This window comes from Seriola lalandi, unplaced genomic scaffold (assembly GCF_002814215.2).
Source record: "Seriola lalandi dorsalis isolate HSWRI2012SDOR001 ecotype SW California unplaced genomic scaffold, Sedor1 jcf7180002054966, whole genome shotgun sequence".
Lineage (NCBI taxonomy): Eukaryota > Metazoa > Chordata > Actinopteri > Carangiformes > Carangidae > Seriola > Seriola lalandi.
In genome coordinates this window covers 1,824,177-1,849,150 of record NW_019525517.1, presented here as the reverse complement: position 1 = coordinate 1,849,150, position 24,974 = coordinate 1,824,177, and the positions used below count along the sequence as shown (strand labels likewise).

Below are 24,974 nucleotides of genomic sequence, written 5' to 3'. Positions count from 1 at the left end.
TGGAGAGATGTGGCGGTGGTGCATTTGCGACAATAAAAAAATAAAAAATAAAAAAATAAAAGAAATTTGAAGGTGTGGCGGCTATGATTTAGTAGTGGCGGGCCGCCACTGCTAAATGAATGTAGAGGAAACACTGTACTGAACTTAACAGGGAGTTTAAAGCAGGTTTATATAAGCTGTATGTTTACCACACCTGACGTGCCGTCTGTTTTAATAGGACACAGGAACTTTGACGTCATCACTGTCACTTCGTTATATTGGCCTATGTTCACTTTTCCCTCCTTGACATTAGTTTCTACAATTCAGTCAAAACTGAGAAAACCGAAACCCCCCCCCCATGCAGATACAGTAAGGTTGCAGCTACAGGTGCTTACCTGCTCAAATATTTCACCCATAAATCCAAAACGAGCCACGACGTCGATTCGTAAACATACCCAAAATTCCTTGTAAACACACCTGGCGTTATTCTTCTTCCGCTTCCGCTTCCGCTTCCGCTTTCGCATCCGCATCTGCATCCGCATCCGCATCCGCATCCTCCTCCTCCTCCTCCTCCTCATCCTCCTCCTTCTTCTTCTTCTTCTTCTTCTTCTTCTTCTTCTGGTTTGATTGGCGGTTGGGACGTGACTGTTTCCTTTTAGTTTTGTTTTGTTTTGTTTTGTTTTGTTTTGTTTTGTTTTGTTTTGTTTTGTTTTGTTTTGTTTTTTGTGAATGAAATCAAGCGAATTCACCGTCACCCGTCCTTTTACAGGTGTGCGAGTGATCCCTCCTGAAAACTACACGTGGCTAATGGAGCATGATGGGATGTTTAAAACCAAAGATTTCAATTAGCGCCATTTCTAGGACCGATTCAAGTCAAGCCAAACCTGTAAAATACTGACACGTTATGAGCTGAGCCGGGACTTCCCAAATATACAAAGACATTTATTTAGCTCATTTGATAATTTGATATGGCTCAAATTAATATAATAATAAAAAATAATCATTGCTCATTTGGGAAGCGTAAAAGTGCTTTGTATGTTACAGCAGCAGTTTCTCTATGGCTGTGCGCTTCGGATTGCAAAAAGATTTCAACTGGGGCAATTTAACAACGATGTGTGTGATTTTTATCCTCACTGAACGACCCACCCGTCACCCGACTTTCATCATAAAGGCTCAAGTTGGGACTGAGTCAGCTGCAGGGAGAAGTGTGTCCAGCAGATGACAGCGTTTCACTTTGAATTTCCTGAAGCGGACGGTTTTTTCTCCCTGTATCTCTTAACTGGAGGACAGAAACTGGCCACTGCACAAATTCAATGTTTTAACTTTTCACGCTGATTATTAGCCGATAAATTAATATGATTTCAACTGCCGTCTTGGGTTAGCTCTGTGAAAAAAGCTGCAAATGCACTGAGGTGTGTCCTCTGACAAGTAAACACCCGACCTCACCGCACATCGACACTGTTGTAAAATGATAAGTCATTAAAGGTGGAGCCGCTCTCGAATGAAGCAACAGTAAATTGAAGGGCTTCCTAAGTGATCAGTGATCCACGACTTGAAGACTTGAAATTCCCCCGCCCCCCCCCCCCCCACACACACACACACACACACACACACACACACACACACACACACTTGGTCAATTATGCCGTGGTGAGTTCAGACTTGCTCCAAAACTGGGTTAACAGCTGCCTGCATCCACTCTCCAAATGTTTTCAACACACACACACACACACACACACGCACACGCACACGCACACGCACACGCACATGCACGCATCCACCACTGTCGCCTCTCCATGCACAGACAATTGGCCTGGTTCTTTGAGTGGAAGACGTGTCACACAGGGCACAGAGCACACAGCTCCGAGTAACAAGGCCCCGTGGGACATGGAGGGGCACAGTATACCTGCCAGAGTGAGTAATGCTCTTCACCAATAAGTCTGTAAGTGTGTGTGTGTGTGTGTGTGTGTGTGTGTGTGTGTGTGTGTAGGCAGAGGAAGATACAAAACATCTGTGCACGTATATGTACACTTCACTCTCTCCCCACATCACGTCCTTCAGTTCAGGGAGCTTATTATGCCGTGACACTGTAATGAAGTGAAAATGATTTCATTTGGGGGAAAAGTGCCAGAGCTTAGGAACTCCAGCTTTCTACAGACACACACCATATGGCAACACGCCGGCTCAGATGAAAACATCTGGCGGCTTTCACGTGTTCACAGATGATTTGAATGCAGCTTCGTGTTGTAGCCATGACGGCAGGAAAACAAGATGGCTGGTTCAGTGCAGTCTGACTCTGATTTTCCTGATAGCGCCGCTTGAATCTGGACAGGTTCACCCGACTGCTCTGTGGGGGGAAAAGATTCAATTCAAACATCGGCCCTCATGTTTCCCGCCAAAGTTATGAGTAGAGGCTCGTGGCCTATATGAGCCACGAGGCAGTAAGTTCATTAGTAACGTTATTGTCTTTGGCGTTAGAAACAAGATAATTAAGAACATAGCATCAACAACAGGACTTTGTGTGTTTCAGGGTAAAAGTCTGGATGGGGCTATTTAAGAGCTTTTTTCAAACCTTCAGAAATTGGAGTCTAGATCCCTCTGCGTGAAAAATGAACAAACTGCTTCTGCTAATGAAGATCGTCACAAAAAAGCTTTTGTCTGTCATCGAGAAATCAGCTGGTTTCAGTCCTGTTTTGTTTGATGCTACGTTTCTTTGAAGGTTTTCCAGTTTGCAACCGCAGCAGAGCCGCAACTAAAGATTATTATGTAGAAGAGAAACATTGATAGAGAACAGTTGTGTAAAAAAAAAAAAAAACCCTCTCATTTCCACATATTCCTCTAAAAAAATCTACATAAGACCTTGACTCTTGTAAACAGGATGAAGAGGGGACTTTTCAAATGATGCGCTCATACAAACTTTACTGACAATAGCTGTGCACGAGCTCAGCTACACGACACATCCCTGACATTTACAGGCTTTACTGACTGAATGGTGTGAAAAGTAAACACTCATTTCCATAGAGACGCTTTAAAGCACTTTCCTGCCTGTGTTAAGAGCCGCAATACTTCCGAGAACATATTGAGATATTTTAAACCAGAGACATATCAGCTACACTCACCTGCGATGTTGCTGTTTTCTAATTTTGGCCTGTACCGGCAGTAAAATGTGACCAACTTCTCAATATTCAAGACGAGCATATTGAGGCTAATTACCGGTGTCTGGCAGCATTTCATGATTCCTCCCTTATGAACCTTTGGCTGTTCTTTTCTCTCAATTGCTGTTGCTTTGATCACAGCAAAATAAGTAAATGGCTACACTGTGGGCACAACGCTGCGAGGCAGAGGGGGAGGGAAAAAAGGAAAGCATTGTTTATCTGCCTGGAAGCACGCTGGAAGAAAAGGGATCCCGTTTTCTTCGTCATTAAATGTGACAGTTTTACTGAGCAAACCTGCCTGTGGTTTCCAGTGGACTAAAAAGGCCTTAATCGTGGAGCAGACACACGCATCTGAGTCAATGTTTTATTTTTCCAATTGTACTCCAGAAACAGCACGACAGTTTCAAATGTTCACACGGTTGCATATGTTAAGCGTGGTTCTCGGTAAAAAACCAATACTGTGAAAGTCTGAACTCCGGAGCTGCATCCTGTGAACCGAATAACACATCTGTGCCAGCTGTTTGTGCGATTGCGGCCAACGGTGCACTGAGGTCAAACAACAATCGGGGCAAGGAGGTTTTTTAAAGTGTTTCTCAATGCTTCCCCTCCACTGATTTAGTCTTATTCTAAAATGAGGCCGAGTTGATTCGGTCTCCGAGTGGAATAAGGAAACGTATTGATTGTTGTTTCAAGGTTTTACGGGAGAGGGTAGAGTTATGGCGGATGGGGCTGTGTCGGCTTCCTGCCAGGAAACGGCATCCGGCGGGCGGCGTCAGCAATCTGTGAGACCGCTCCATAAACAAAGAGCCAGGTGGGATCTTCAGCAGACAAATACAAGCGTTCTCACACAGCACACACAGGACTGAGAGGTCACATTACCGTAAATGTGGTTTTATTAATAATAACAGTATCTCTTTTAATGAACATTGCAGATACATATTAGAAAATAAATCAGAAACAGGAGAGACGTCGTCTCAAGAGTCGTGAAAGTGCCTGGAATAATTCTGTGCTATATATTGTCATTGTTATTCATCATCATCATCATCATCATCAACGTTATCATCATCAAAGCCACTTGCCAGAAATGTTCACTTCATCATGAAACAAAAATGTGTATCGCCACACTTAGAAAACACAAACGTTTGTATTCACACAGCTTCTCGAAGCAAGAGCTCCTGGCGCTATATCATCGATATTTCTACGCGTTAGTCTCCATTCGGGATTAGTACGTCTACTTTGAGAGGCCTTGTGAATAATGACCACTGGTTTCATGAATATGGCTCGATTGTCTTCATCTTAATCACGTTATTGTCTCGATTATATTTACACAATGCCGTTTTGAAAGAGCGCAACTCGCTCCTCTGTTCACAAATGATGCTCCTGGACGTTAATCCACATGGTACTTTTGGTAGCGGGGAGAGGTCTGATTGAGGTGGATAGAAACAGGCCTGGATATAATCTGTAGCTTGATTGAAAGATCTTGGAACAAAGAGGAAGACCCAGGCCCGCTCTGAAATATTATGTAAAAGTAAAATCAAAGAGCAACAAGTGAATATTGAAAGAAGCTAAAGGGAAAAAAACAACACAATTGTTCATTATTGTTTACGAGTTCATCCCTTTGCATATCTTATGGCACTGAATGAAACATCTACGTGATGAGATGCGTTAGGCATTTTAGTATGAGGTTAGTGATATGGCACAGCTGCAGGAGAAGTCTGAGTGCATTTATGAGAGTAGCTCTTGTTTGCTGTGATTGGATGAAATCGTACCGATCAGATGGAAGCTTCGCTCGGCGGGAAAAAAAAAGAAATGTTTTGTGAGTGAGAATGGTTCGCTGTAGCTTGCTTTGGTCTAACTCGCTTTAAGAAGCATTTCTATCGTATAGTTATGTAAACTCCAGGATTTAATTTGCGGTTTTTTAAATACATTGTTATCACCTTTAAGTATTAATGACAACTTATTTGGAAGGGCCTCATTCTAAAAGCCTATTGGCTCTTGAAGAGAATCCACCCCTTGATGATTATTGGTCAGTAGGTCAAAGACATAATTGGTTACATCGTTTTATAGTGATAATTAAACATTAATAATATCAAGTCAGCAACTGTTGTTAGGTATTTCAGACTTATTTTGGAATGAAACTTCATCGTTATTGGTTTTTATATATTCCAACGTCCCGTCATCCACGGCGGTGCCGAGCAACCAGGGCCGACTCCAAAGTGTTGAGAAGCGAGACGTGAAGGCCCTATTTTATTTATCCGCGAGCGAACCTCAACAGATAAATCATTTCCATCGACAAAGAGGACGGCAAACAAATAACAGAGCTGTCATCGAAGGGGAAATGAATAACAGAGATAACAGTTCAGTCCCGGACAGCCTTGTTCGGTCCTACAGAGGAAACCAGGTGCAGTAAATGTTTCAGGTGATACTGGATGCCATGGCTTTCCTTCTCCTCCGTCTGTACTGACATCATCGATAGCGTAGCTCCATCCTTGTTATATTAACTGTGAATCACTGCAATGACTGGAAAATCAATGGACATAAAAGGCCTGCTGAGCTGCCGTCCGTTGTGTGTCGGAAATGTCAAAACTCCTCTTTTTAATGATGAAAACACAAACTAACTTTTTTTTTCTCTTGCAATATAAGGGTAAGACATTAAGTGAAGGACCTATCGATTTTAGTGAGATATGCAATTCCATGTAACAAAACACTTCTTTTTTTTATTATGTTTCCTCACTTCCTTCTATCTGAATCTTTATAGGTATAACTTCTCTAAGCAAATATCCCTCAGTTACAAAAATAGACTTTTCTTTTTTCATAAAATAATACACATAATTAACTTTCGGTGATATAATCATCTGTTAAGGTAAATAGCAAGGTTGTTTTTTTTGTTTGTTTTTTGTTTTAAAGTAAATGTTATCGTGAGAGAAACAGAGAGATGTGAAGCCTAGCACCATATTCTTCATATTCCCCTTCATAGATATGACTTCTCTCAAAATCATTCCGTTACAATCTTTTCCCGCTCCCTGCGCTCCAGGTTTTGCATATTCTGGTTGAGTCCAGATTCTCAACCCTTGCGGCAGCCAGTGGAACCGAAACTCCCAGAAATCCAAACCAGATCGCTGTCATCTCACGAAGGCTGCGACTTTTACCCCACCCCCCCAAAAAACCCCAAAAACCTAAAAGCTTTATAAACTACACCAGCCAACAAATTAAGATAAAGGTAACAACAGTTTAACCAGCACATCTCACAGGCCATTGCTTCACTTTTGTACAAACTGAAACAAAAGAAATAAAAAAAAGAAAAGAAAAAGAGTCCCAACTGATGATCAAACATAAAGAAGAAACAAGTCCCAAACACTGATGCTACAAAGAATTAGAAAAACGTATGTACAGGACCCTGTATTCCTTGACTCTCTGGGTAAATGATCGTAGGTGTTGGCTTGTGTTACGTGAGTGTTTATACAGGCATACAAAAAAGTTGTCCTTGCTTCTTTTTTGTTGTTCAGTTTCAATAAAAGCTCTTATTAGACCAAAACAAACAGACAAAAAAAAAAAATCTGCCACCACTTCCATCACCAATTTGTCCAGTGTGAGTGAAGCCCTCTCCTCCCTCCCTCCCTCCCTCCCCCTGTTGTTTCCTGGTGCAAATTCAACAGCAGCAAGTAGCTTAGTGCCATACAGGTTCATCTGGCTCCGGTGCGTTCAGGGTCCGAGTGCCAGTGGTGAGTCCCTCTTGTGACGGACATCATATAGATCCACAGCCTACCCCGCCCGGCACCGTCTCTGTCACCAGATCACGCTGGATATACTGGTCTCTCTGGGCAGCAGCGGCAGCATGGCGTTGTTGCCGTGGGCCTCCTCCAGACTCTGCTGGCGCGGGGACTTGGACTGCGGTCGCTGTCCGTTGATGAGTGTCATGGGGATGTTGCAGTAGGTGTGCTGGTTGCCTAGCGAGGAGAGCGGCGGGAGCGTGCCGCCGGGCGGCAGGTCGTAGTCGTAGCTACGGTAATAGTGTTTCTGCCTCATCTGAGTGTGGCAAGAGTTGTGGAAGGTCGAGCGCAAGTCCGGGTGCGCCGTCGCCATGGCGGTAGAGGTGGCCGCCGCCATGGAGATGGCCGAGACGGTCTGGAGCTCGCCGAAGGGGCCCTGCTCGCTGACATCCAGCACCTGCTCGTGGGAGATGCTCAGGGGCTCCATGCGCTTGAAGGGCATCTCGTAGAGCAGCTGCTTCCAGAACTTGGAGTTGAGCTTGTTGCTGGACGGGCCGCGCCACTTGATGACCGTCAGCATCTTGATGGTGTGTTTGAGGGCCTCCACTTCCTGGTAGTTCATGATGCCGCGCAGCTCGGCGCACTCGATCAGAATAACCTTGATCTCGCCGGTCACCAACATGTTGCGCAGCCGCGTCTCCAGTTCAAAAATGCTCCAACCCCTCCGCACGACATAGCTGGGCGTCATGACAATGATGAGCCGCTTGCTCTGGTCCACACAGCGCGCAACGTCCTCGATGTAGGCTGGGCACACACACAGAGACACACACATAGATCACTTTGTATAAACGTCAACACAAAAGAAAAGCAGATGTTCTCTTTGTGTGACTTAGTTCTACTCGCTTGTATACTGTAATTAATGAATTACATTAATTTATTAATTTACAACACTCTAATTGTACACGAGACTACACAGAGCTAATGGGTGATGAAAATATGATGAAACATATCACACAGGCAATTTGAAGAACTCTCTTGGCCTCATAGCGACTGCTTACCAATCTACTCCCTTTCATCAAACCTTCAAACAACCAAATCCAAATCTACAAAATGACTAAAGCTGTTTAAATTGAACATCTGACGAATCTTAATATCTACAGTATCCGTAATCCACCCAGAGATACGGCGTGAGGAAACTGGTTTGTAAAACGAAAATAAAATGTAGATAAAATGGGATGTGGTTATGTATTCTAACTTAACATCTACAGCCTCTGCAGCATCGGATAATAAGATGTACTTATAGACAAACACAAAGGGTTTTACTACAAGATGACAGTAAACATAAAACACTCAAAGCTGAGGAGGAAACCTGTCAGCTTAAATTTGCATCTGTCACCTGAAGGTAAAACAAATGTGAGTTTACACTTAATACAGTATTGTGTCCCTAATGAGTAGCCCAGCTGCTTGGGTAATAATGAATGTGATTAAGTCTTTCCCCGGGCCTGTCCTGGGTGTCAGGAGGAGGAGGGAAGTGTGTGTACATAAGTGTGTGTGTGTGTGTGTGTCTGCAGCTAATGCCTGGTTTAGCTTTTCTTGGCGGAGACAGAGACAGAGTGGCTCCTCGACAGCAGGTAGACAGGATTAACTGGACTTCACTTCCCAATCAAAGCTTACGACCCTCTTGTGTTTGTGTGTGAGGAGAAGTGTGTGTGTCTTTGCGCGCGTGCGCTTGTGTGAGTGACTGAATAATATCTGTGTGTTTCTGCTGTTCTTTAAGCAAACACATGTCACATCTCCTTCCGTCCTCCTCTCCACATCTCAGGGAATGAACTCCTCCTTTCACGTCACGCTCAGCCCGAGGCTTCACGATGAGAGACCTGATTAGAGTGAACTTGAATTTGAAGCCGCCCTTTACTTCAACATGACAAGTCAATCTCTTTGCCGTTTGGTAATTGGTCCTCATGCGGTAATTCACCGTAATGCGTCCCTGGAGCTAAAACTCCTCAGTCGGGTTTCAGCCTGTTCAGTTTACGTTAAACCAATCGGGCAAAAACAAGTTTTTCTTTTATCTTATCATGAATAAAACTAATGAAAATGGATAAATGGATACTATATAATTAGCTAATGAGTCGTCGTTTCATTTTATGTTTTGAATTGATTACGCTGAAGCTAAATCTGCCCTCTCGGGGGGCTGTCTGGTAACACTTTATAGCTTTATAGATTAAATTCCTCCTTTCAGAGACCTCACGAGCTTTACAATCAAAGCCTTGCAAGTGTAATAATTGATTCTCGTCTACATAAAAAGAAAATCGATGCTAAATTACATGGGGCAGAAAATCACTGTTGCCCTGCTCCCTACAGTTTTTTCTCAAATTTTTTACATTGAAAACCCATTAAGACGCATTGAACCGTGAACAAATTTCAACGTCTTGCGAGAGCAAATGGAATAAATAATGGAAGCTTTATTCTGACGAGGAAGTACGTGAAGGTTTCGTTAGCAGATCTTTAATCTAACAAGATACTTGAAGTGTAAATACAAAAAACATTTGAAATGATCCCTATGCTAAGCAGCTAGAATGACATTTTATGTCGGTCGATGAAAAGTCTTGTGGCCAGCTTTGCTTCATATTTTATCTCTGGCTTGACGAGTTTAACCGCCGAGTTCCAACTTCCATGCAACAGAAATCTGATCAAATTTAGTCGCTGGCGGCGTCAGTGACCACAGATTGTTCCAATAAAGCAACAGCTACACCTCAGGGCAGATTTGAGGCTGTGACATTTCAGTTACAACTCTATTGGGTCACGATATCACAGACTAAAAGATCACCCCCCCCCCACACACACACACACCCTTCACCCCCCACCCCTCTCTCCAGCTCTCCCCTTAAATCACAGCACAAGCCTCTCTTGTTCTGATTACGCCTTGATATGATTTTGATGGATTGTGTTTATATGTGATATATCCCTTGCTACAAACAATAAGACAGAATTTCTGTTTCATTTCACTTGTGTTCACTGTAACTGAATACACACGAGGGTGTCAAGGTCATCGTGATACGTGATGCCTGTTCGGTGGGACCGAGACACAACACATTCTGTACTGTTTTATATCTGTTTGAATTATTTGAATGCAGTTAACCCCGCTCATCTGATTTCCTGAGAACAATACAAAACTGTTTAATAAGTCATGTTTTATAAAAACTGTAAAAGTTGCAGCTAATGGCTTTATTAATGGTTAATAAATAATATATTAATGCATCATGGATCAGTAAATACCGCTTGGTAAGAAAACACAAATACCAATTATTAATGGCTCATTTCTGATCCATGAAACGTAAATGAAGAAGTTATTAACTACTAATAATACCATTAGTACCAACCTATAAACCCTTACGACTTATTATAAAGTGTTTCCAAAATCACTTTCTATGTTCTTGACTTGTTCAAAAAGTCTGTGTCAGTGTGTGGTGACACGAGCGTTAAAAATCTGGGGAAAAAAAGTACCTCTAAGTAGTCTTGTGTCATCCTGGAAATGATCATTGGTGAAACCTAAACATAGATATTTACATTCAAAGTGTGATCAAAAGATTTGCAGAGAAGCATTTAAAAAACACAGTTCTGTCAATGTGGGGACATGGCTCTGGCATAAACTGTGTTTCTTCACTGGTGATCCACTGGCGATTGTAAAACGGTAATCGCGCTGACCAGTTTATTCCAGTTTAATATGGGACATGTAGCATAAAAAAGACAAGGAAAAGGCTTTTATTTTGGTGGAAGGAGTTCAGCCAAGTTGTACTGTTGCTGTTAAAAAAATGCTGGTGTGCATTGAAGAAATCTATCGCTGTGGTGAGAAAGTTAACGTGTGTAAAATAATCCAGCATGTTGCGGAATAACACGTCACTTATCAGCAGCTCAGGAGAAGGATTGTCGACACGTGCTGAAACCCCAAATGCTCAAACTGTGTTTATCTATGGCTGTGGATTATACTTTATTATATATCGACTGTTGAGATGCTAATGCGTTCCCAATGGGAACTAATGTTTATACATAGACACAATAAGCCAGTGAGCTGTGTCACCGGGCTGGAATAGTGGCAGACACTCTTTAGATTCTTCTCAATCCTTGCATTTTTATGCCATTTTTCCCATATTACATCAGTCCCCCCGCATCGAGCACATAATCACAGCAAGGGATTCGGTTTATAACCTTGGCACAATGCCACTGAAGAGGAACATAATTAGTAATGGCGGTATGTGCGGGAAGACAGGCAGTTGCAAGTATTCAAATGGAGGCTAATAACATAATGATATTATCAAACTCATCTGTGTGATGAGTTAATCAAAGATAAGCACGGGGCATGATGAGAGGCTCCATTAGAAATATACTGTAGCAAAACATGCATTAATATCCATGCATAAAGAGCTTTTTGATTGTACATCACACAGCAGCATGCAGAGGTACAGTTTGTATGGAGCTGGATCAGGAACACGGACTGTAATAATAGGGTTGGTTCCTTCCGCTAATTATGCTGCATATGTATTATGGGCTGTTATTCCTCCCACAGGTTTTACATAGTGTAGATGATGCCCTTCGAATACTAGAGCACATACAGACTCAACTGGTACGTCCAGACCTCTTTCCAGACCTCTGGTGGGTATTTTTTTTTAAGGCACAATGTTCTGGTTTTTTATAACTCACTTTCACAAAGAACAGGTCAGATTGCAGGAAAGACTGCGGGGATTCGTTTGTGAACATTGTGTAAATCTGCGAGCAAGTTAAACTGAGTTGAGTAAGTCCTGTGGAGGGAGAAGTATTCAGAAAGTCCTTCATTAAAAACTTCTCTTCAGTGGGTAAACTTTTATCTGCATAATTTACTGAAACGACAAAAGTGAAACCACTCATCCAAGAGTTATGTTAGAGCTATATTATTTTACTGCTGATGTTTTAAGTGCAGGCAGAATTTTAATGTTTCATCTTGTGGAGGTGGAGCACATTTCGCTGTCTTTATTTGGGCAGCAGAATCCACAACAATGTGCCATATTTATAAGAGGATAAAATGTTTTGAATGACAAATATTAACCTGCAAGGTAAGTTCTAGTAGAATATCCCCACTAAATGTGAAGTAGAAGCATAAAGTAGCATAAAATGGAAATGAAGGTACGTAGTACTGTAAAGTACTTAGTTACTTTCCGCCACTGGTAAATTCATAAGCAATGACCTAACACTTCCTTGAACAGTCATTTGGATGGTAGGTCAAATGGTAATTTCATTTTATTTATTAGTTAAGCCGCTTCACAGTCTTTCCACGTAGTCCCTGGAAAATGCAGGAAAGTGGCACTGAAGTAAAAAAGTATCCACACACTGCCATGTTGTTCCTTGGCTTCATCTGAGGAAGGCCTTCGCGCTGTCGAGTCCATGCAGCATTAAAGATCACCTAGGAACAAGACAGCAGTGTGCAGCTGCTGTTTCTTTGCTTTGTTTGTGCAGCTTATTGTTCCCCAGCGCCTATGAAAAATGTACGGATGTGTGCGTGGCTCCTAACGGTGGAAGGACTCCCCTGGCATACAGGTAGCCCTGGCTGGGAATCACCAACTTTAAAGAGGTTCGTTCAGAACAGTTGATATGTCTGTATCAGCACTAAGTTCATATCTTATTTCCAACAAGCAGGGAAAGATGAGCGGGGGCTGTTGTCAGCAGTCGTATTCAAACTAACTCCTGAAATTAAAGTAATAATGCAAAATGCTCCCATTCCCGTTTTAGATTTTCCTATTCTTTTCCTGTTTTCTCCTCAAATCTAAACCGAAAAACACCTCAATGTCTGCTTTTAGCTTACTGATCCACTTCAGCTCAGCCGGTGGTTAGAAAAAGCTCATTTCTTAATGATCGAATTGAAACAATAATGGTCTTACAGGTCGAGTTACGCCACAACACAAATGCATAACAGAAAACAACAAACAAGGCATATCACCACTGCACTGACAACACGAGCAACACCAAGTGACAAAACATTCGACACAACTTGACATCGCCGTGAGAGAGAGAGCTTACTTCCTGTGGGGATCAAGTCCCTGTCTGGAATGAAGAGTTTATACCCATAATGCTTCTCCAGCACGTCGGGGAGGATCTCCAGGGCAAATCGCTCCTCCTCTCGGGTCTCCTGGCTCCACTGGTCCGGGTCCACTTTGGTGTAGGACAGGTAAGCATCGTAGTCTTTGTTATCTGCAGGCAGAGGAGAAACGTCACAGCTCCCGTTACCCACCAGACAATTCAGCCGAGTTTGTTAGCAGAGTTTTATTGCCCTCCGACCCCTCAAACAGACCTTTTTCGTTTAGTTTTATAATCCCTCCTATCAAGCAGGTGTGTGGAGAGACAATAAAGTCTGTTCCCTTGAATACTAACATCACTTCATGTATGGACATTGAAAAGCTCCCAAAACCACTTTGCTTCAATTAAATGCATGTATGTTTTATAATGTTTCCTGCTTCGGTCAGCAAAGTTATTCACTGCTATACTCCAGATGCTCACAATCCATTTTCATACTGGTGCACAGAGAGCTATTCATTCAGTGGGAGACTTCATTGAGGCAGGACGCCTCCATTACACTGACCTCTTGGCACCTCTGCCCATCTGAGTGCTTTTCATTACTGCTCCGTCCCCACTGATGAATAATGTTACATCAATAGCTGCTTTGCCCAATGTGGGTAAAACATATTAGACTCCAGCCTGAGCTAAATGCCCGACGCTGCCTGCTAGGCCGGTGCATGGGGGTGGCTCCATCACTCTCACAGAAGCTCTGACTGATGACAGATTTGAAAGGACTGAGTGGAGAGACTGAAAGTGAGAAGTGAGAGAAGACGAATGTTTCTCTCAGGCTGGAGCACCTCAGCACAGTGAGGAAGAAGGGTGGGAATAGAAGACAGGGAAGTGAGATATCCCAGAGCCTCTAACAGCGTCTGGCTCCTACAATAAAAACTTTGTGGTAGTAACATCGAGGGTCCTTCTACGTGACGGTGCCCCTGTGCACGCGGCTTCAAGGCTTTGGCTCGTCTGCAGAGAGCCCTGACCTTAACTCAGTTCCAGCACCTCTGAAATGAAGTGGAACACCAGCTGTGAGCCAAGTCTTATCGCCCAACATCAGGCCCTGACCTCGCTAATGCTTGTCACTAAACGGTAGCAAAACCCTGCAGTCAGGTACCAAAAACCTTGAGGAATCGTGCGCAGAGAACAGTTTTCATTGTAGCTACTTTAAACAGAAGAAAAACTGTTCAAATGACAAGTTTTCTATGTTTTGAGCCGGTCAAAAGTTTTGGAGGATGATATCTCACCTCCTCTGTGTGTAAAACTGAAACTATCTGTAAGCCAGGCGACGCTAGGTCAGAGTGGCACATTTCTTTTACTCTTTGGTAATTTTCATTAACTGACTCTTTAAAATGAGAAAAATTAATCTGCCAGTTGCGACTGCAGTTTGTCACATTTTGGGGTCGTATTCACAAGAAAAGAAAATATCAGATTCTATGCGTTTCTTTATTCACTAAAACCCTCACATCTGTGTCACACAAGGAGGGGAAAATCAAAACTGGGACACCGTGAGCTTCGGCGTGAACAGAGCCTTTGAGGTAAACTCATTAGAGACACGAGCAGGGTTTGGATGCACGAGTTCCCGACTTCATTACGACCACTGCTTTGAGGTGGAGCGGGAGCCGGCAGGTGATGTTTAACCTGTCCAGACACCGGAAATGATGGGAGCTGAGGATGAGAAAGTCAGGTACAGAAAAGGAGAAGAACACATGGTTTCAGCAGGAGGGAATCTGGAATCAAATGTCAGTACAGCATCTCATGTATGTAGCTTCTAATATCCTCTCCATTTCACACTCCTGCCTCTCTCTGAGCTATGAGACTGTCAACAAGATTCACTCGCTTCCCAGTGGGTAATCTTGATATCTGGCAAGTGCTCACCACTCTTACATGACACCATGTAATTAATCTAACTCGTTTTTATAACATTCAATTTGTTTTACAACATCAGAAACATGAAAAAATAATTGAAATGTAACCTCATAATCACTTAGTATAACCAACTCTGAGGCTTATATTCTACTTCATGGTGACATAAATCTCCTTCTCTGTTTTTCTCCGGTAGCTTTTAGACAAAAGCTGTGTAGGCAGATCAAGGGCTATTTTAGTGGAGCTGATTCACTCGTTTGTAGAGAGAAAGAGAGAGGAGGGAGGGGGAGAGGGTGAACCTCGAAGGTGGAATGACCCTCTTCTTGCATCTTGAGGAGTGACTACTGAGGCGCATCTGAGGGTGCAACACACCTCCGTAACTACATCCGACATTTTGCACTCCTCTGTCCCACAGGCCGACTGCAAAGGAATCGGCTTGACTGATGCTCACTGCATGTGCTGGTGCTGCTGGTGCTGCTGGTGGTGGGGGGGTAAAATATGCATATGCGAATAGAGAGCCCACAGTTAGATTGTGAACTTTTGAACCTACGATGGAGAGCGCCAAGAGAGTTGGAGGCGTAATCTCTGGGATATCTCTGGGCTCCATTACATTTAATGGAGAGTAGATTGGAACGTAACACACATACTTAACTCTGGAGCTACAAAAGCACATGGGGTGGACTGCTAATGAGCAGCAGAGCTTTTTTTTTTTTTTTTTTTAAACTTACCATTTTGTTTTCCATAATTTAATTTACCCAGAAGAATAAGGGTTTGCATCAGACAGAGGAAAGTACACTATCTATGAGATGCAGTAATTGAATTTTGTTTTAAAATTTGGTTTGGTCCTTGCTTGAATACAGTATGATATTCTGGGCTCTGTGTTCATCATATTTACTTTATTTTCTCACATACACTCAGTTGCTAGCTTGTTAGATACACATAGCTAAAACAAATGGAGTCTTGTTTACCCTTATTAATATAAATGGAGTACACTAAATATTAGAAAAAACCTCTCAGAATCACACAATACAACTGAACAAGGGTGAAAAGTACAGCTGCCAAAATGACCATAAACACCTCTCTACAAAGTTTCAACAAAAGCAGAACAATCATAAACTTCAGGAAGGAAGGATTCATTGCTGTTGTATCAGACTAAATTAACTCTGGCTAGCAGTTCCGTTAACAATTAGTTAAGAACAAATGTAATGTATAAGATGTCAGAAAAAAGCGAGGTAATGCTTCCGGTTTGAAGGTCTGAGTCATTTTCAAGACCTTTCCCAGAAAGTACAACTTTATGTAATTTGGTACTATTTATAGGGAAAATAGAGACTGTGTGAAATTGGAACATTGTACATGTAGTTTGTGTTTGACAAGAAAATAAGTATCTTCATATACAACATTGTCCTTGTTTTAATTATAAGAAAAACAGATGAAATAATAGTCTAGGATTAGGGCCAGTACTGTTGCTTTAGAAAAATTACTCCACAATAAGAACATCAAAGAGTTAGCTAATCTTGCTAGGCTAGGGTAATAAAAGTTACCTTTAAGTTACAGCTGAACAGTCACCAAAGTGTGATTATTAGCACATTAGATCATTACTGGATTTGAGAACTGCATATGGTCAAATTTTGAAAATAAAGTGTCTCTACATTTATCTGTGACGTCTCAGCCGCACAGACGGTGTGTAGTGTAAACTCTCCATTTGTTTTTTCTTCTGACAATATCACTTTGGAGAATCGAGACACCGCTTGACCTTCTGATTACAAATGAGCTTTTTCCTGATGTTTACTTCTGCATTTTGAAGTGCAAATGAAACAGGATGCGTGACAGTAGCTCTGTGTGCGTGATGTGAAAGCCATTAATGCTCAGTATTGCAGAACTACACCGAACACAGACGCAGCCTCATAATTCCACGCCGCACTGACAACACTGACATTCGTATTTATGGCAGAGTGTTGATGAGTTCCCACCTCCGTGACAAGCTTGCTCGGCTGTTGTCATCATGAAGCCTATTATTGATTCCACTGACACCCACACAATGTGACAACTGAGTGGTCTTTAACTAAATTGCGCTGCTGACAAATAGCTGACAGTCCATCCTATTGTTACGTAAAGCTTACAATTGTACATCTGGCAGAAGAGGGAGGCAGGTGCTCAATTAGTACTTTGAGTGGCCTCAATGAAACACGAGCACTTTCTTGGCAGAGTGTTCAGAGTTATGCTGGAGCAAGAAACATTTCTGTGCATCCGAGACACCGGCTTAAGGGCTTTATTGATGAAGAATGTGTGTGTGTGCATCTATAACTTACATGCAGCTACTTCTCCCTGTCAGTGCAGCGGTTACCATAGAGATGGGATCTCGGTTAACCACTCCCTGCCATTGCTTAGCGACTGTTTTGTCTCCGCTCGACGGGCAACCGTTTTCAGTCAGGCTCCCGTTTACTGCCTTATCCTTTGCTATTCACACTCTCTACGCTAGGCTGTCCGTAGTCTGCAGTAAACTGTCATTGGTACTCAGAGACGACCTGCGGTGCAGGTGCAGGTGCGTGCACGCTCAAGAAAGTGTGCGTGCCAGAGGTGGCAGTGAAGTGCTCTAATTGACTGTGGCGTGGAGGAAAGTATCAGGGGTCTCCTGAGAGCTCTGGAGGCAGCGTGCTGTGTCTTATTGAACCTGATCCCCTTTATACTGGAGAACAAATTGAAAATCTGTTTCCCTCTCCAAGCACTCACTCGGGTGGCACAATTAAAGGAGACAATTGCTGTTTGGCATTAAGTTCAAGACCCGACATTTTTTTCTTCCCTTTTTCAACACAACTGCCTCTGGGCCATCCATTACGGCAAAGCTCAGCTTTCTGAGGCCGGAAGCCCAACGCCGCCAGAGGTAATGACTTTCATTGAAATGTCTGATGTAGCAGCCATCACGGTTAGGCAGGAGCCGGGAGTGTATGAGGAGAGGAGCCACGTACAGAATACTTTTTACCTTTTAACACTCATAACTCTCTCGCTGTCTCTCCCTCCACCACATATAGTCCCCGAGCCTCTCCGAACTAATCTCATTCCCCCTGAATTCATTGCAGCGCCGGTACTTGAGAGACTCATTACAGGGGAATCAAATTAAAACTTGCTCCTTGTCTTAGTTTGATGCATTCTCAAACCAAGACTCATCCACCAGGCCCAATCAGAGGCTTTTTTTTTTTTTTTACTATTGCTGATGGGGCCTCAGAGTCAATGCTTCTGTCCAGCACAGGGACTGTGTTTTGACTCGCTTTCATTCTTGCTCATGTCCAGTTCGCATGCAGACACATAGGAAAGCATCAACAGCAGATGTGCGTGAGCGCAACCTCGCTGTTGCTTTAGTTTATCAATATTTTCTTCATTACGCTAATTCTGTTCATTGTCAGCAATTTGTGGTTTTCAGTGCACTCCAGAAATGATTTTCACGATGGAGCAATATCTAGAAACGCTACATTTCCTAGAACTTTTTTTTCAATAACTCAAGACAATGAGCTTTGAGTTACAGCATTTAGCAGAACTGAGAGATCAAACCATGCTATCATCAAAACAGAATGAATTGTGATAGGATATTCAGCTATCAACACTATGACACTGACATGATTGGCGTATGGAGCATGTTGGGGTTTGACTGCTGTTCACATTAGTTTGTCTCCTGTGCGTTGTTGCTATCCAACAGAATAATAATGATAAAAAATACACAACAACCAAATGTACCTGGAAATAAAACTACATCACCAGGCACTACAGTATTCAAAGTGTTTAAATGATGAAGGCTGCATTTTCCTTTTTAAATCTAAACTCTGCAACTTTGTCGCTTGAGGCTCCGAAAACGCAGAGAGAGGGAACCGTTTGAAAATCCAAACTTCATTACCCAGAAGTCATGCATTGTGATGTCAGGGTACAGCACCCAGCATGAACATTTTTACAAAGCCGGCTTGTGATTAGTTTTTACGAGGATGCAAATGTGACAAGAAAGGGAGCGAGATCAAAGATTGTTGACTTGTTAGCTGCCGTTAAGGAGACAGTTTACAGAATAATTTGCATTCATTTTTTTGATTTAGCTCTTCTCGTGGGTTGAGAAGATTCCCTGAAATTGACAACAGAATTTATGAGTTAGAAACTATGGGAAGCTCTTCTCTGTTGCAGCCACTATGTCATTTACAGTGATAAAACAGATGTATATTTACATAAAAATAGTGCCACATGCAGCTTCAAGATATGAAAAATAGCCCAGGTGTTTTCCGAGTAAAAAGAAATGTGTGCAGAGCAGCGCTGATACTGCTCAGGTTTGGGATTTGGGATTTAATCCCTACAGAGGAAAGAACGGATGCTTTCACAGCAGTGGAAGGTGTTTTAGAAATCCTCCACCAAATAGCAAACACTGTGGTATCACAGATTATGAGAGATTATTATATAATGGTGTAAAGTAAATTATGTCTGGCACCTTATCTCATCTTACCTCCATCTATATCTTCACTGCCAAAGTGGTTCCTGTAGAAGAGCATGAGCTCGATCCTGTAGCACTTGTACAGCGTCACCAGACAGATCAGCAGCATCAGGATGGCTCCCAGACCTCCGGCCAGCTCCACCGTGTACATGAGCTCTGCTAATGTGTCAAACACAGTGAGAGGGAGGAAGAGAAAGAGATCGTTTGTTTACGTGTAACTAAGAAAACAGGCACCCTGGAACATTTTAACTAGCACCAGTTGAATGAAGTATAAAAGTCCAGGATCATCACAACACGGCAGCGGACAGGCACAGTGGACCGTCTCCAGCCATCGATTATCCATATACTGCAGATTTTTATTATTTAAGATCTATTTTTTAGTTTCCATGATTTGAAATTTTCAGAAAATTTGCTTTAAATCACCAAACTAAATCTTGCCAAAGATAACTGATTCTGTGACACTATATATATATATATATATATATATTTTAATATTTAAATATTCTTTGATTCTACTTAAACTCAACAAGTGGCACAGTTTCATGTCACAACCTTTTCCTTCATTGCATTTCTCTCCTCTCACACTGAAGCTGGCCTCCATCCACACTTCTCCTGAAATCAGATTCAACTGCAGAACATCAGTTCCTGTGAAATAATGCACGATTCAGTCGTGGATAAGCTGCACCGGCTATTGTTACAAGACTCCATGTTATGCTTTGCCGTACCTCCACATTTGTTTGAAAACGACTTTTAATCATCTCCTACGGCTATATTCATTCATTCTCTGTTTGTATCGCCTTTTCTTGCTTTTCCTCTCCATTTTTCCTCATTACTTACTTTGTCAGTGTGGCTGGATTGTATCCAGGTGACGTATCGCTCCGACTGGAATGAAAGTACAGCCAGTTCTATACCTGTCACTTAACGCCTCTTGGCTTGATTGGATAATAAAAAACTTACACTAGGCAAGCTGTGCGACAATAGCATGTGACAGATCAGACTGCCACACTTATGAAGATCGGTTACACGTGTGTACCGCTGCAGAGAGGCGCGAGGTGAGCTAAAGCTCCGGGCTGTCGGCTGAACTGCCTGTTTGTCGACAGATCGAAGCGATCCGCTCTCCCGGCCATCTGTCATCGCTGTAGCTTGACGTGAACTCATGAAAAGCATCAGTGGAAGCTAAATTCACACAACTACTAGATTTCACTGTTGATATTTCAGATTTACAACACATTCTTTTAACCTGTGACTACTGTTAAAATGAAGGTCCACGAGATGAAAATATTCTGTAGAGGCCAGACTACTAGAGTTATTCAGGAGGATGAGAGGTGATATTTTACACCACAGGACAATGGACTCAACCATTAGGCTCCATGGTCTAGTACCTTGCCTTGAAAATCAAGTCATTTGCTTTATCTTTTCATGATCTTGTCTCTTTTTCAAGGCTTTTCTTTCTTTCTTTCTTACAGTGTTTTCTATCAGAACGTCACTCCATCTTTCGCAGTTCAACATTTCCTCTTGGCTACGGCTCACAAAATCCGGGTGGTCAGCCTTCATTGGCTGACTAATGGACAACGGTAAAAGGCTGGACTTGCTGCAATGCCGCGCACGCACATAAACACGGATGGACAGAACTCGCGTGCATCACCATCCATCACGGATGCCCATTTAACCTCGTTGGAGTGCGCAATGCCCATCCCACTGCAGCGGCCATCAGGCTGACAGCTCCCGTGATAAAGGATGATGTTCTGGAGAGCTAACGAGCATGGCCCGCATCGCTTCATCGTGTCTGTCCGGTCGACGACCTTCAGCCAAACTCTCGGACGTATGCAAACAAAAGCGCAAACAAACTCATGGCAGCGTGAACACAGGTTTCCCTCTTGAGCCTCTGACTTCCTCCGCTTGTCGGAGATTCTCTCCCCTCAGCCTGAATTAGTTTACTTTTCTACAAGAGGTGCTGCGGCTAACAAGCAGTGCGAGAAGCAACTCCATTTCTCCCTCACAGTCTTCTACACATCCACTCTGCCCTCCTGCCTCAGATATCTGGACAGTATAACGAACCAGCTGCTCCTCAAGTAGCACAGATTACAGTGGAGGAGGCCAATTCTTCTCTGCCTGGCATCCATATTGTAGCACCGCTGCAGTGGGACAGATTAAGACAAATTAGCTCCTGACGACTAGAAGGCTGGATTTGATGGAGCCACATGGCATCGGGCGATTCATCACCCCTTTCTCTCCTTCTACTTCTGCCTCTCTGTCTAGGGAGGGAGATAAAAAAAAAGAGTGAGGAAAAGAAAAGGCAGAGTAGGGTTTGGATGGTAAAATAAAACAAAGGGAAGCTGCAGTGAGATGTGTGAAAGCTGAGACCGCTGCTCTTCACTTTCACAATCAAGGATCTACATGTTATTTTTCATTATACACTACAGGCAGCTGTGCACTAGTTGGTGTTGTTGCTGCTGTTGTGAGAGAAATACATTATCTGAGGGTATGTTGCCATGGCAAAAAAGTTGGCCACGGGCAATTGGAGAATCACAACTTCTCAACTACAAGAAGTTGTACAAGAAATGTAAATAAGGACACATCTCCATGTTAAAATACACACAACTGAAGACATATTCTGAGTGAAGCTGCATCGTTCAAAGCGTCTGCGCGTGTGTGTGTGTGTGTCAGAAAAAGAGGCGAGCAGGGAGGGAGCAAAGACATTCTCACGCTGAGACGACCAAATTCACTTGGAGTGTCATGTGCCGTTTTCACGGCTTCAAGAGAAAACTTTGACGCTTTTTGAAAAGCAGCGTAAACACTGACTGGCCTTGTACTGCACCCCAACACAGATGCAGCAAATAAAAACATGGAAACGGGTCAATTTCTCGTAGACCAGCAATCCTGCGAGGCCCGGGCTAATCTTCTCCGGTTTATTCTGAGATTCTACTGTGCAGCATAAACCCCTTTAATATAGCAAATGGAGGGGAACTGGGCTGCCATCAAAGCTGGATCCAAAGCTGCGAGCTTAAAAGAGAGGAAAATATCTAGTATGTAAATGTATTCAACACTGACAACTTTAAGGCTACAGAGACCCCCCTTAGCCTCGCTAAAAAATAAAAAAAATATCACTTATATAACCACATCGAAAAGTGTGCATCTGTATCTAAAATCATCAGACAGCCTTCCTCTCCTCTACCTCCGTGAGGTAAAATCAAGAGGAAAAACTCAAAAATGTCTCTGGAATAGAAAGACGAGGGGGAGGGGGAGAGGGCAACAGTAGCCAGCGACGAAAGATGAGAAGATGTCTGAGTGAGAGTTCAGCGATCAAAGGAGGATTTGTGTGTGTGTGTGTGTGTGTGTGTGTGTGTGTGCGTGAGTTGGGGGAGGTCAGTGCCAGGCAGTTAAACAGCTTGTCTGGCATCATAACACCGAAGGCTGCCTCTCTCCGAAAAACGCTTTTTCTTTCTCTGCAAACTAATGTTTCCTCAGGCCCGGGTGGATGAATCGGCTCTCTGGACTATCTACAATACTGTCACATTTTTTTTTCCTCCCCGAGGCAAGAAACAACTGGTCAATTCCCAGAATCCCGCTAGTTGTTCCTCTTTGTGCTCAGTAAATTGTTGCGAGTGAGTCACTCATTGTCAGAGCGAAGGCCTGTGGTATGAAATGGTGTTTTTCACCTCCAAAGCTGGAACATTCCATCATTAAATATCAAGGCTTTTACACTGATCTCCTATATTCATTATAAGAGAGAGACTTAGAATAACAGAACTTTTTTTTCATTATATGAATTTATCTACGTGTGTGTGTGTGTGCTCGCCTCACCTTTCTTGGTGAGCTGGATGTTGGCTTGTCTACGTCCATTGCCGTTCTCCACATAGCAGGAGTAGTTGCCGAGATCGCTCTCCTCCAGAGAGTCGATGGTCAGCGAGATGGAGACCTCCTGCTCCCCCAGGTGTTCCCGGATTGTCCTGCGGGGGGGGGGGGGGGGGGCAAAGATCAAAGCAAATGGGATTCACATGGATGCTGATGCGTCTGATTAAAAGCTGGTGCTGGTAGAGGAATTTGTGGTGAGTGTCAAGCAAATTAATGAACTAAACTAGATTTTTGTGACTGAAGACCAAAGCACTTTTTTAATACCTTAAATTTCAGTTTAATATAGAATTTGGCTTCAATGCAGTTATTTGCAAGTTATTTGTGCATTTCACTCAGTAAAAGCAAACTAAATCAGCAAAACAGACTGATTTAAAACTTCATCAATTAATATTTTAGCATTAACAATGCAATAAAATGACTAATGTGAAAGGTGTCACTTGAAGAGATGAACCACCAACTCTGTAGTTCCCCCAATCTCTATGGGACATTTTAAGTCTTTCAGCTCATTGTTTTGGTTTTTATGTCATGCAGCTTTAATGTTGAGGCGCCCTGTCCTGGTTGTCATCCGTGGGGACGAAGTGAAGAGGGTTGCCTCAATAAAACACTGAAGCCGTTGTCACGATGGGACGGTGACCTTGACCTTTAATAACAAAAATGGAATCAGTTCATCCTTCAGTCCAGATGTTTGTACCAAATCTAAAGAAAAATTTCCTTTAAGGTGTAACTGAGCTTTTTCAGAGCAACAGGCCAAAGACTCCAAAGAGCAAAAGTGAGTAAAAGTGTTGAGAGTGGTGAATGGTGAGGTGGGTTTGACATGATGAAAAACACCTTTCACAGTCATTTCATTCATTGTTAATAAAAAACCTTAATTACTGCAGCTTTGATATGCAATAATTACAATTTGGGAAAATCAGAGGCTATTGTTGTCAAAAAGACTGAAGCTGAATAATTCATGCTAAAAAGTGACAAAAACATTGCTCTAAACCTGATTTGCCTCTTGAATTACTGGGGCAGTGATGAATACAGTCTGTGTGTCTGTTTGAAAATGAAGCAGTACTAAGACACACTACGTCAATATATCAAAGGAGGGAACTGTCAGATTGTTAATGTTCTCTCTAGCTTTGGTCATTTTACCTGAGAGAGTAAAAGAGTCAAGAATAATTGTCTGCTCCCTTCATTTCCCTGCCATTCATCTTAAGAAATACATGCAGAAAGTGTTTGTCTAGCAGGACAAAGTAGGTACAGTAACAGCCTTTGGGAGCAATCTGATTTGGCCTCAGACAGATCAGACAACACTGAGATTTTGTGGCACTGTGTTGTTGATGAAAGGAGGATTTAGTATTTAAGCCAAAGGCAAGTGTCGAACATGAAGTTGCTGATGGTGGACAGCAACCATCAGCTAATCAGTGTGGGCCAACTTACACATATGTCTGCTTTTACAAGTTTATGACTCATGGTTGGAAAAAATGAAAACCAACGTACGAGCTGTTTCATAAAATTTGAACACCAACATGACTTCAAACATTTGCCCAAACAGGGAGTCCAGCCACCTCATTACTGACCGTAAGGCGTACATCAAAGTAACTTCTCACAGTCTCCATTTAAGAAGTCTGATTGTGATGAGACAAAACTGACTCAGCACATCAGAGAACATGCTGAGTTGAACTTGTGCTTTTAATTTTGGAGTCTCAATGTTTGCAGGTATGCTCTGTGACTACAGATTCCACATAACATTATCAGATCACATTTTCTGAATAAGTGTACCAAAAAAAAGAAAAAGAAAAAGAGAAATAATAATAAAAAAAACTATGGAAAACAATAACTCTAGACTGCAGGCGGTCAAAAAGTCATAAGTCGAGAGTATTGACT

The 24,974-nt window shown here is 42.6% G+C and overlaps 1 protein-coding gene and 1 long non-coding RNA gene across 4 annotated transcripts in view; both read right to left on the bottom strand.

Annotated features, from left to right (window-relative positions):
• The window catches only part of LOC111646199 (uncharacterized), a 22,162-nt gene extending 21,685 nt beyond the window's left edge, over positions 1-477 (bottom strand). For all 3 annotated transcript variants that reach the window (XR_015436412.1, XR_015436413.1, XR_015436414.1), the window contains exon 1: positions 375-477. This is a non-coding gene — a long non-coding RNA (uncharacterized LOC111646199). The remainder of the gene's footprint in view (positions 1-374) is intronic.
• Positions 478-6,767: 6,290 nt separating this feature from the next.
• The window catches only part of LOC111646169 (interleukin-1 receptor accessory protein-like 1), a 226,714-nt gene continuing 208,507 nt past the window's right edge, over positions 6,768-24,974 (bottom strand). The window contains exons 8-12 of the mRNA XM_023395600.2: positions 23,055-23,200; positions 19,263-19,409; positions 12,893-13,063; positions 10,349-10,393; positions 6,768-7,648 (exon numbers count right to left, since the gene is read on the bottom strand). Of these exons, the coding sequence (XP_023251368.1) occupies positions 6,921-7,648; positions 10,349-10,393; positions 12,893-13,063; positions 19,263-19,409; positions 23,055-23,200 (1,237 nt within the window). The 3' untranslated portion in view covers positions 6,768-6,920. The remainder of the gene's footprint in view (positions 7,649-10,348; positions 10,394-12,892; positions 13,064-19,262; positions 19,410-23,054; positions 23,201-24,974) is intronic.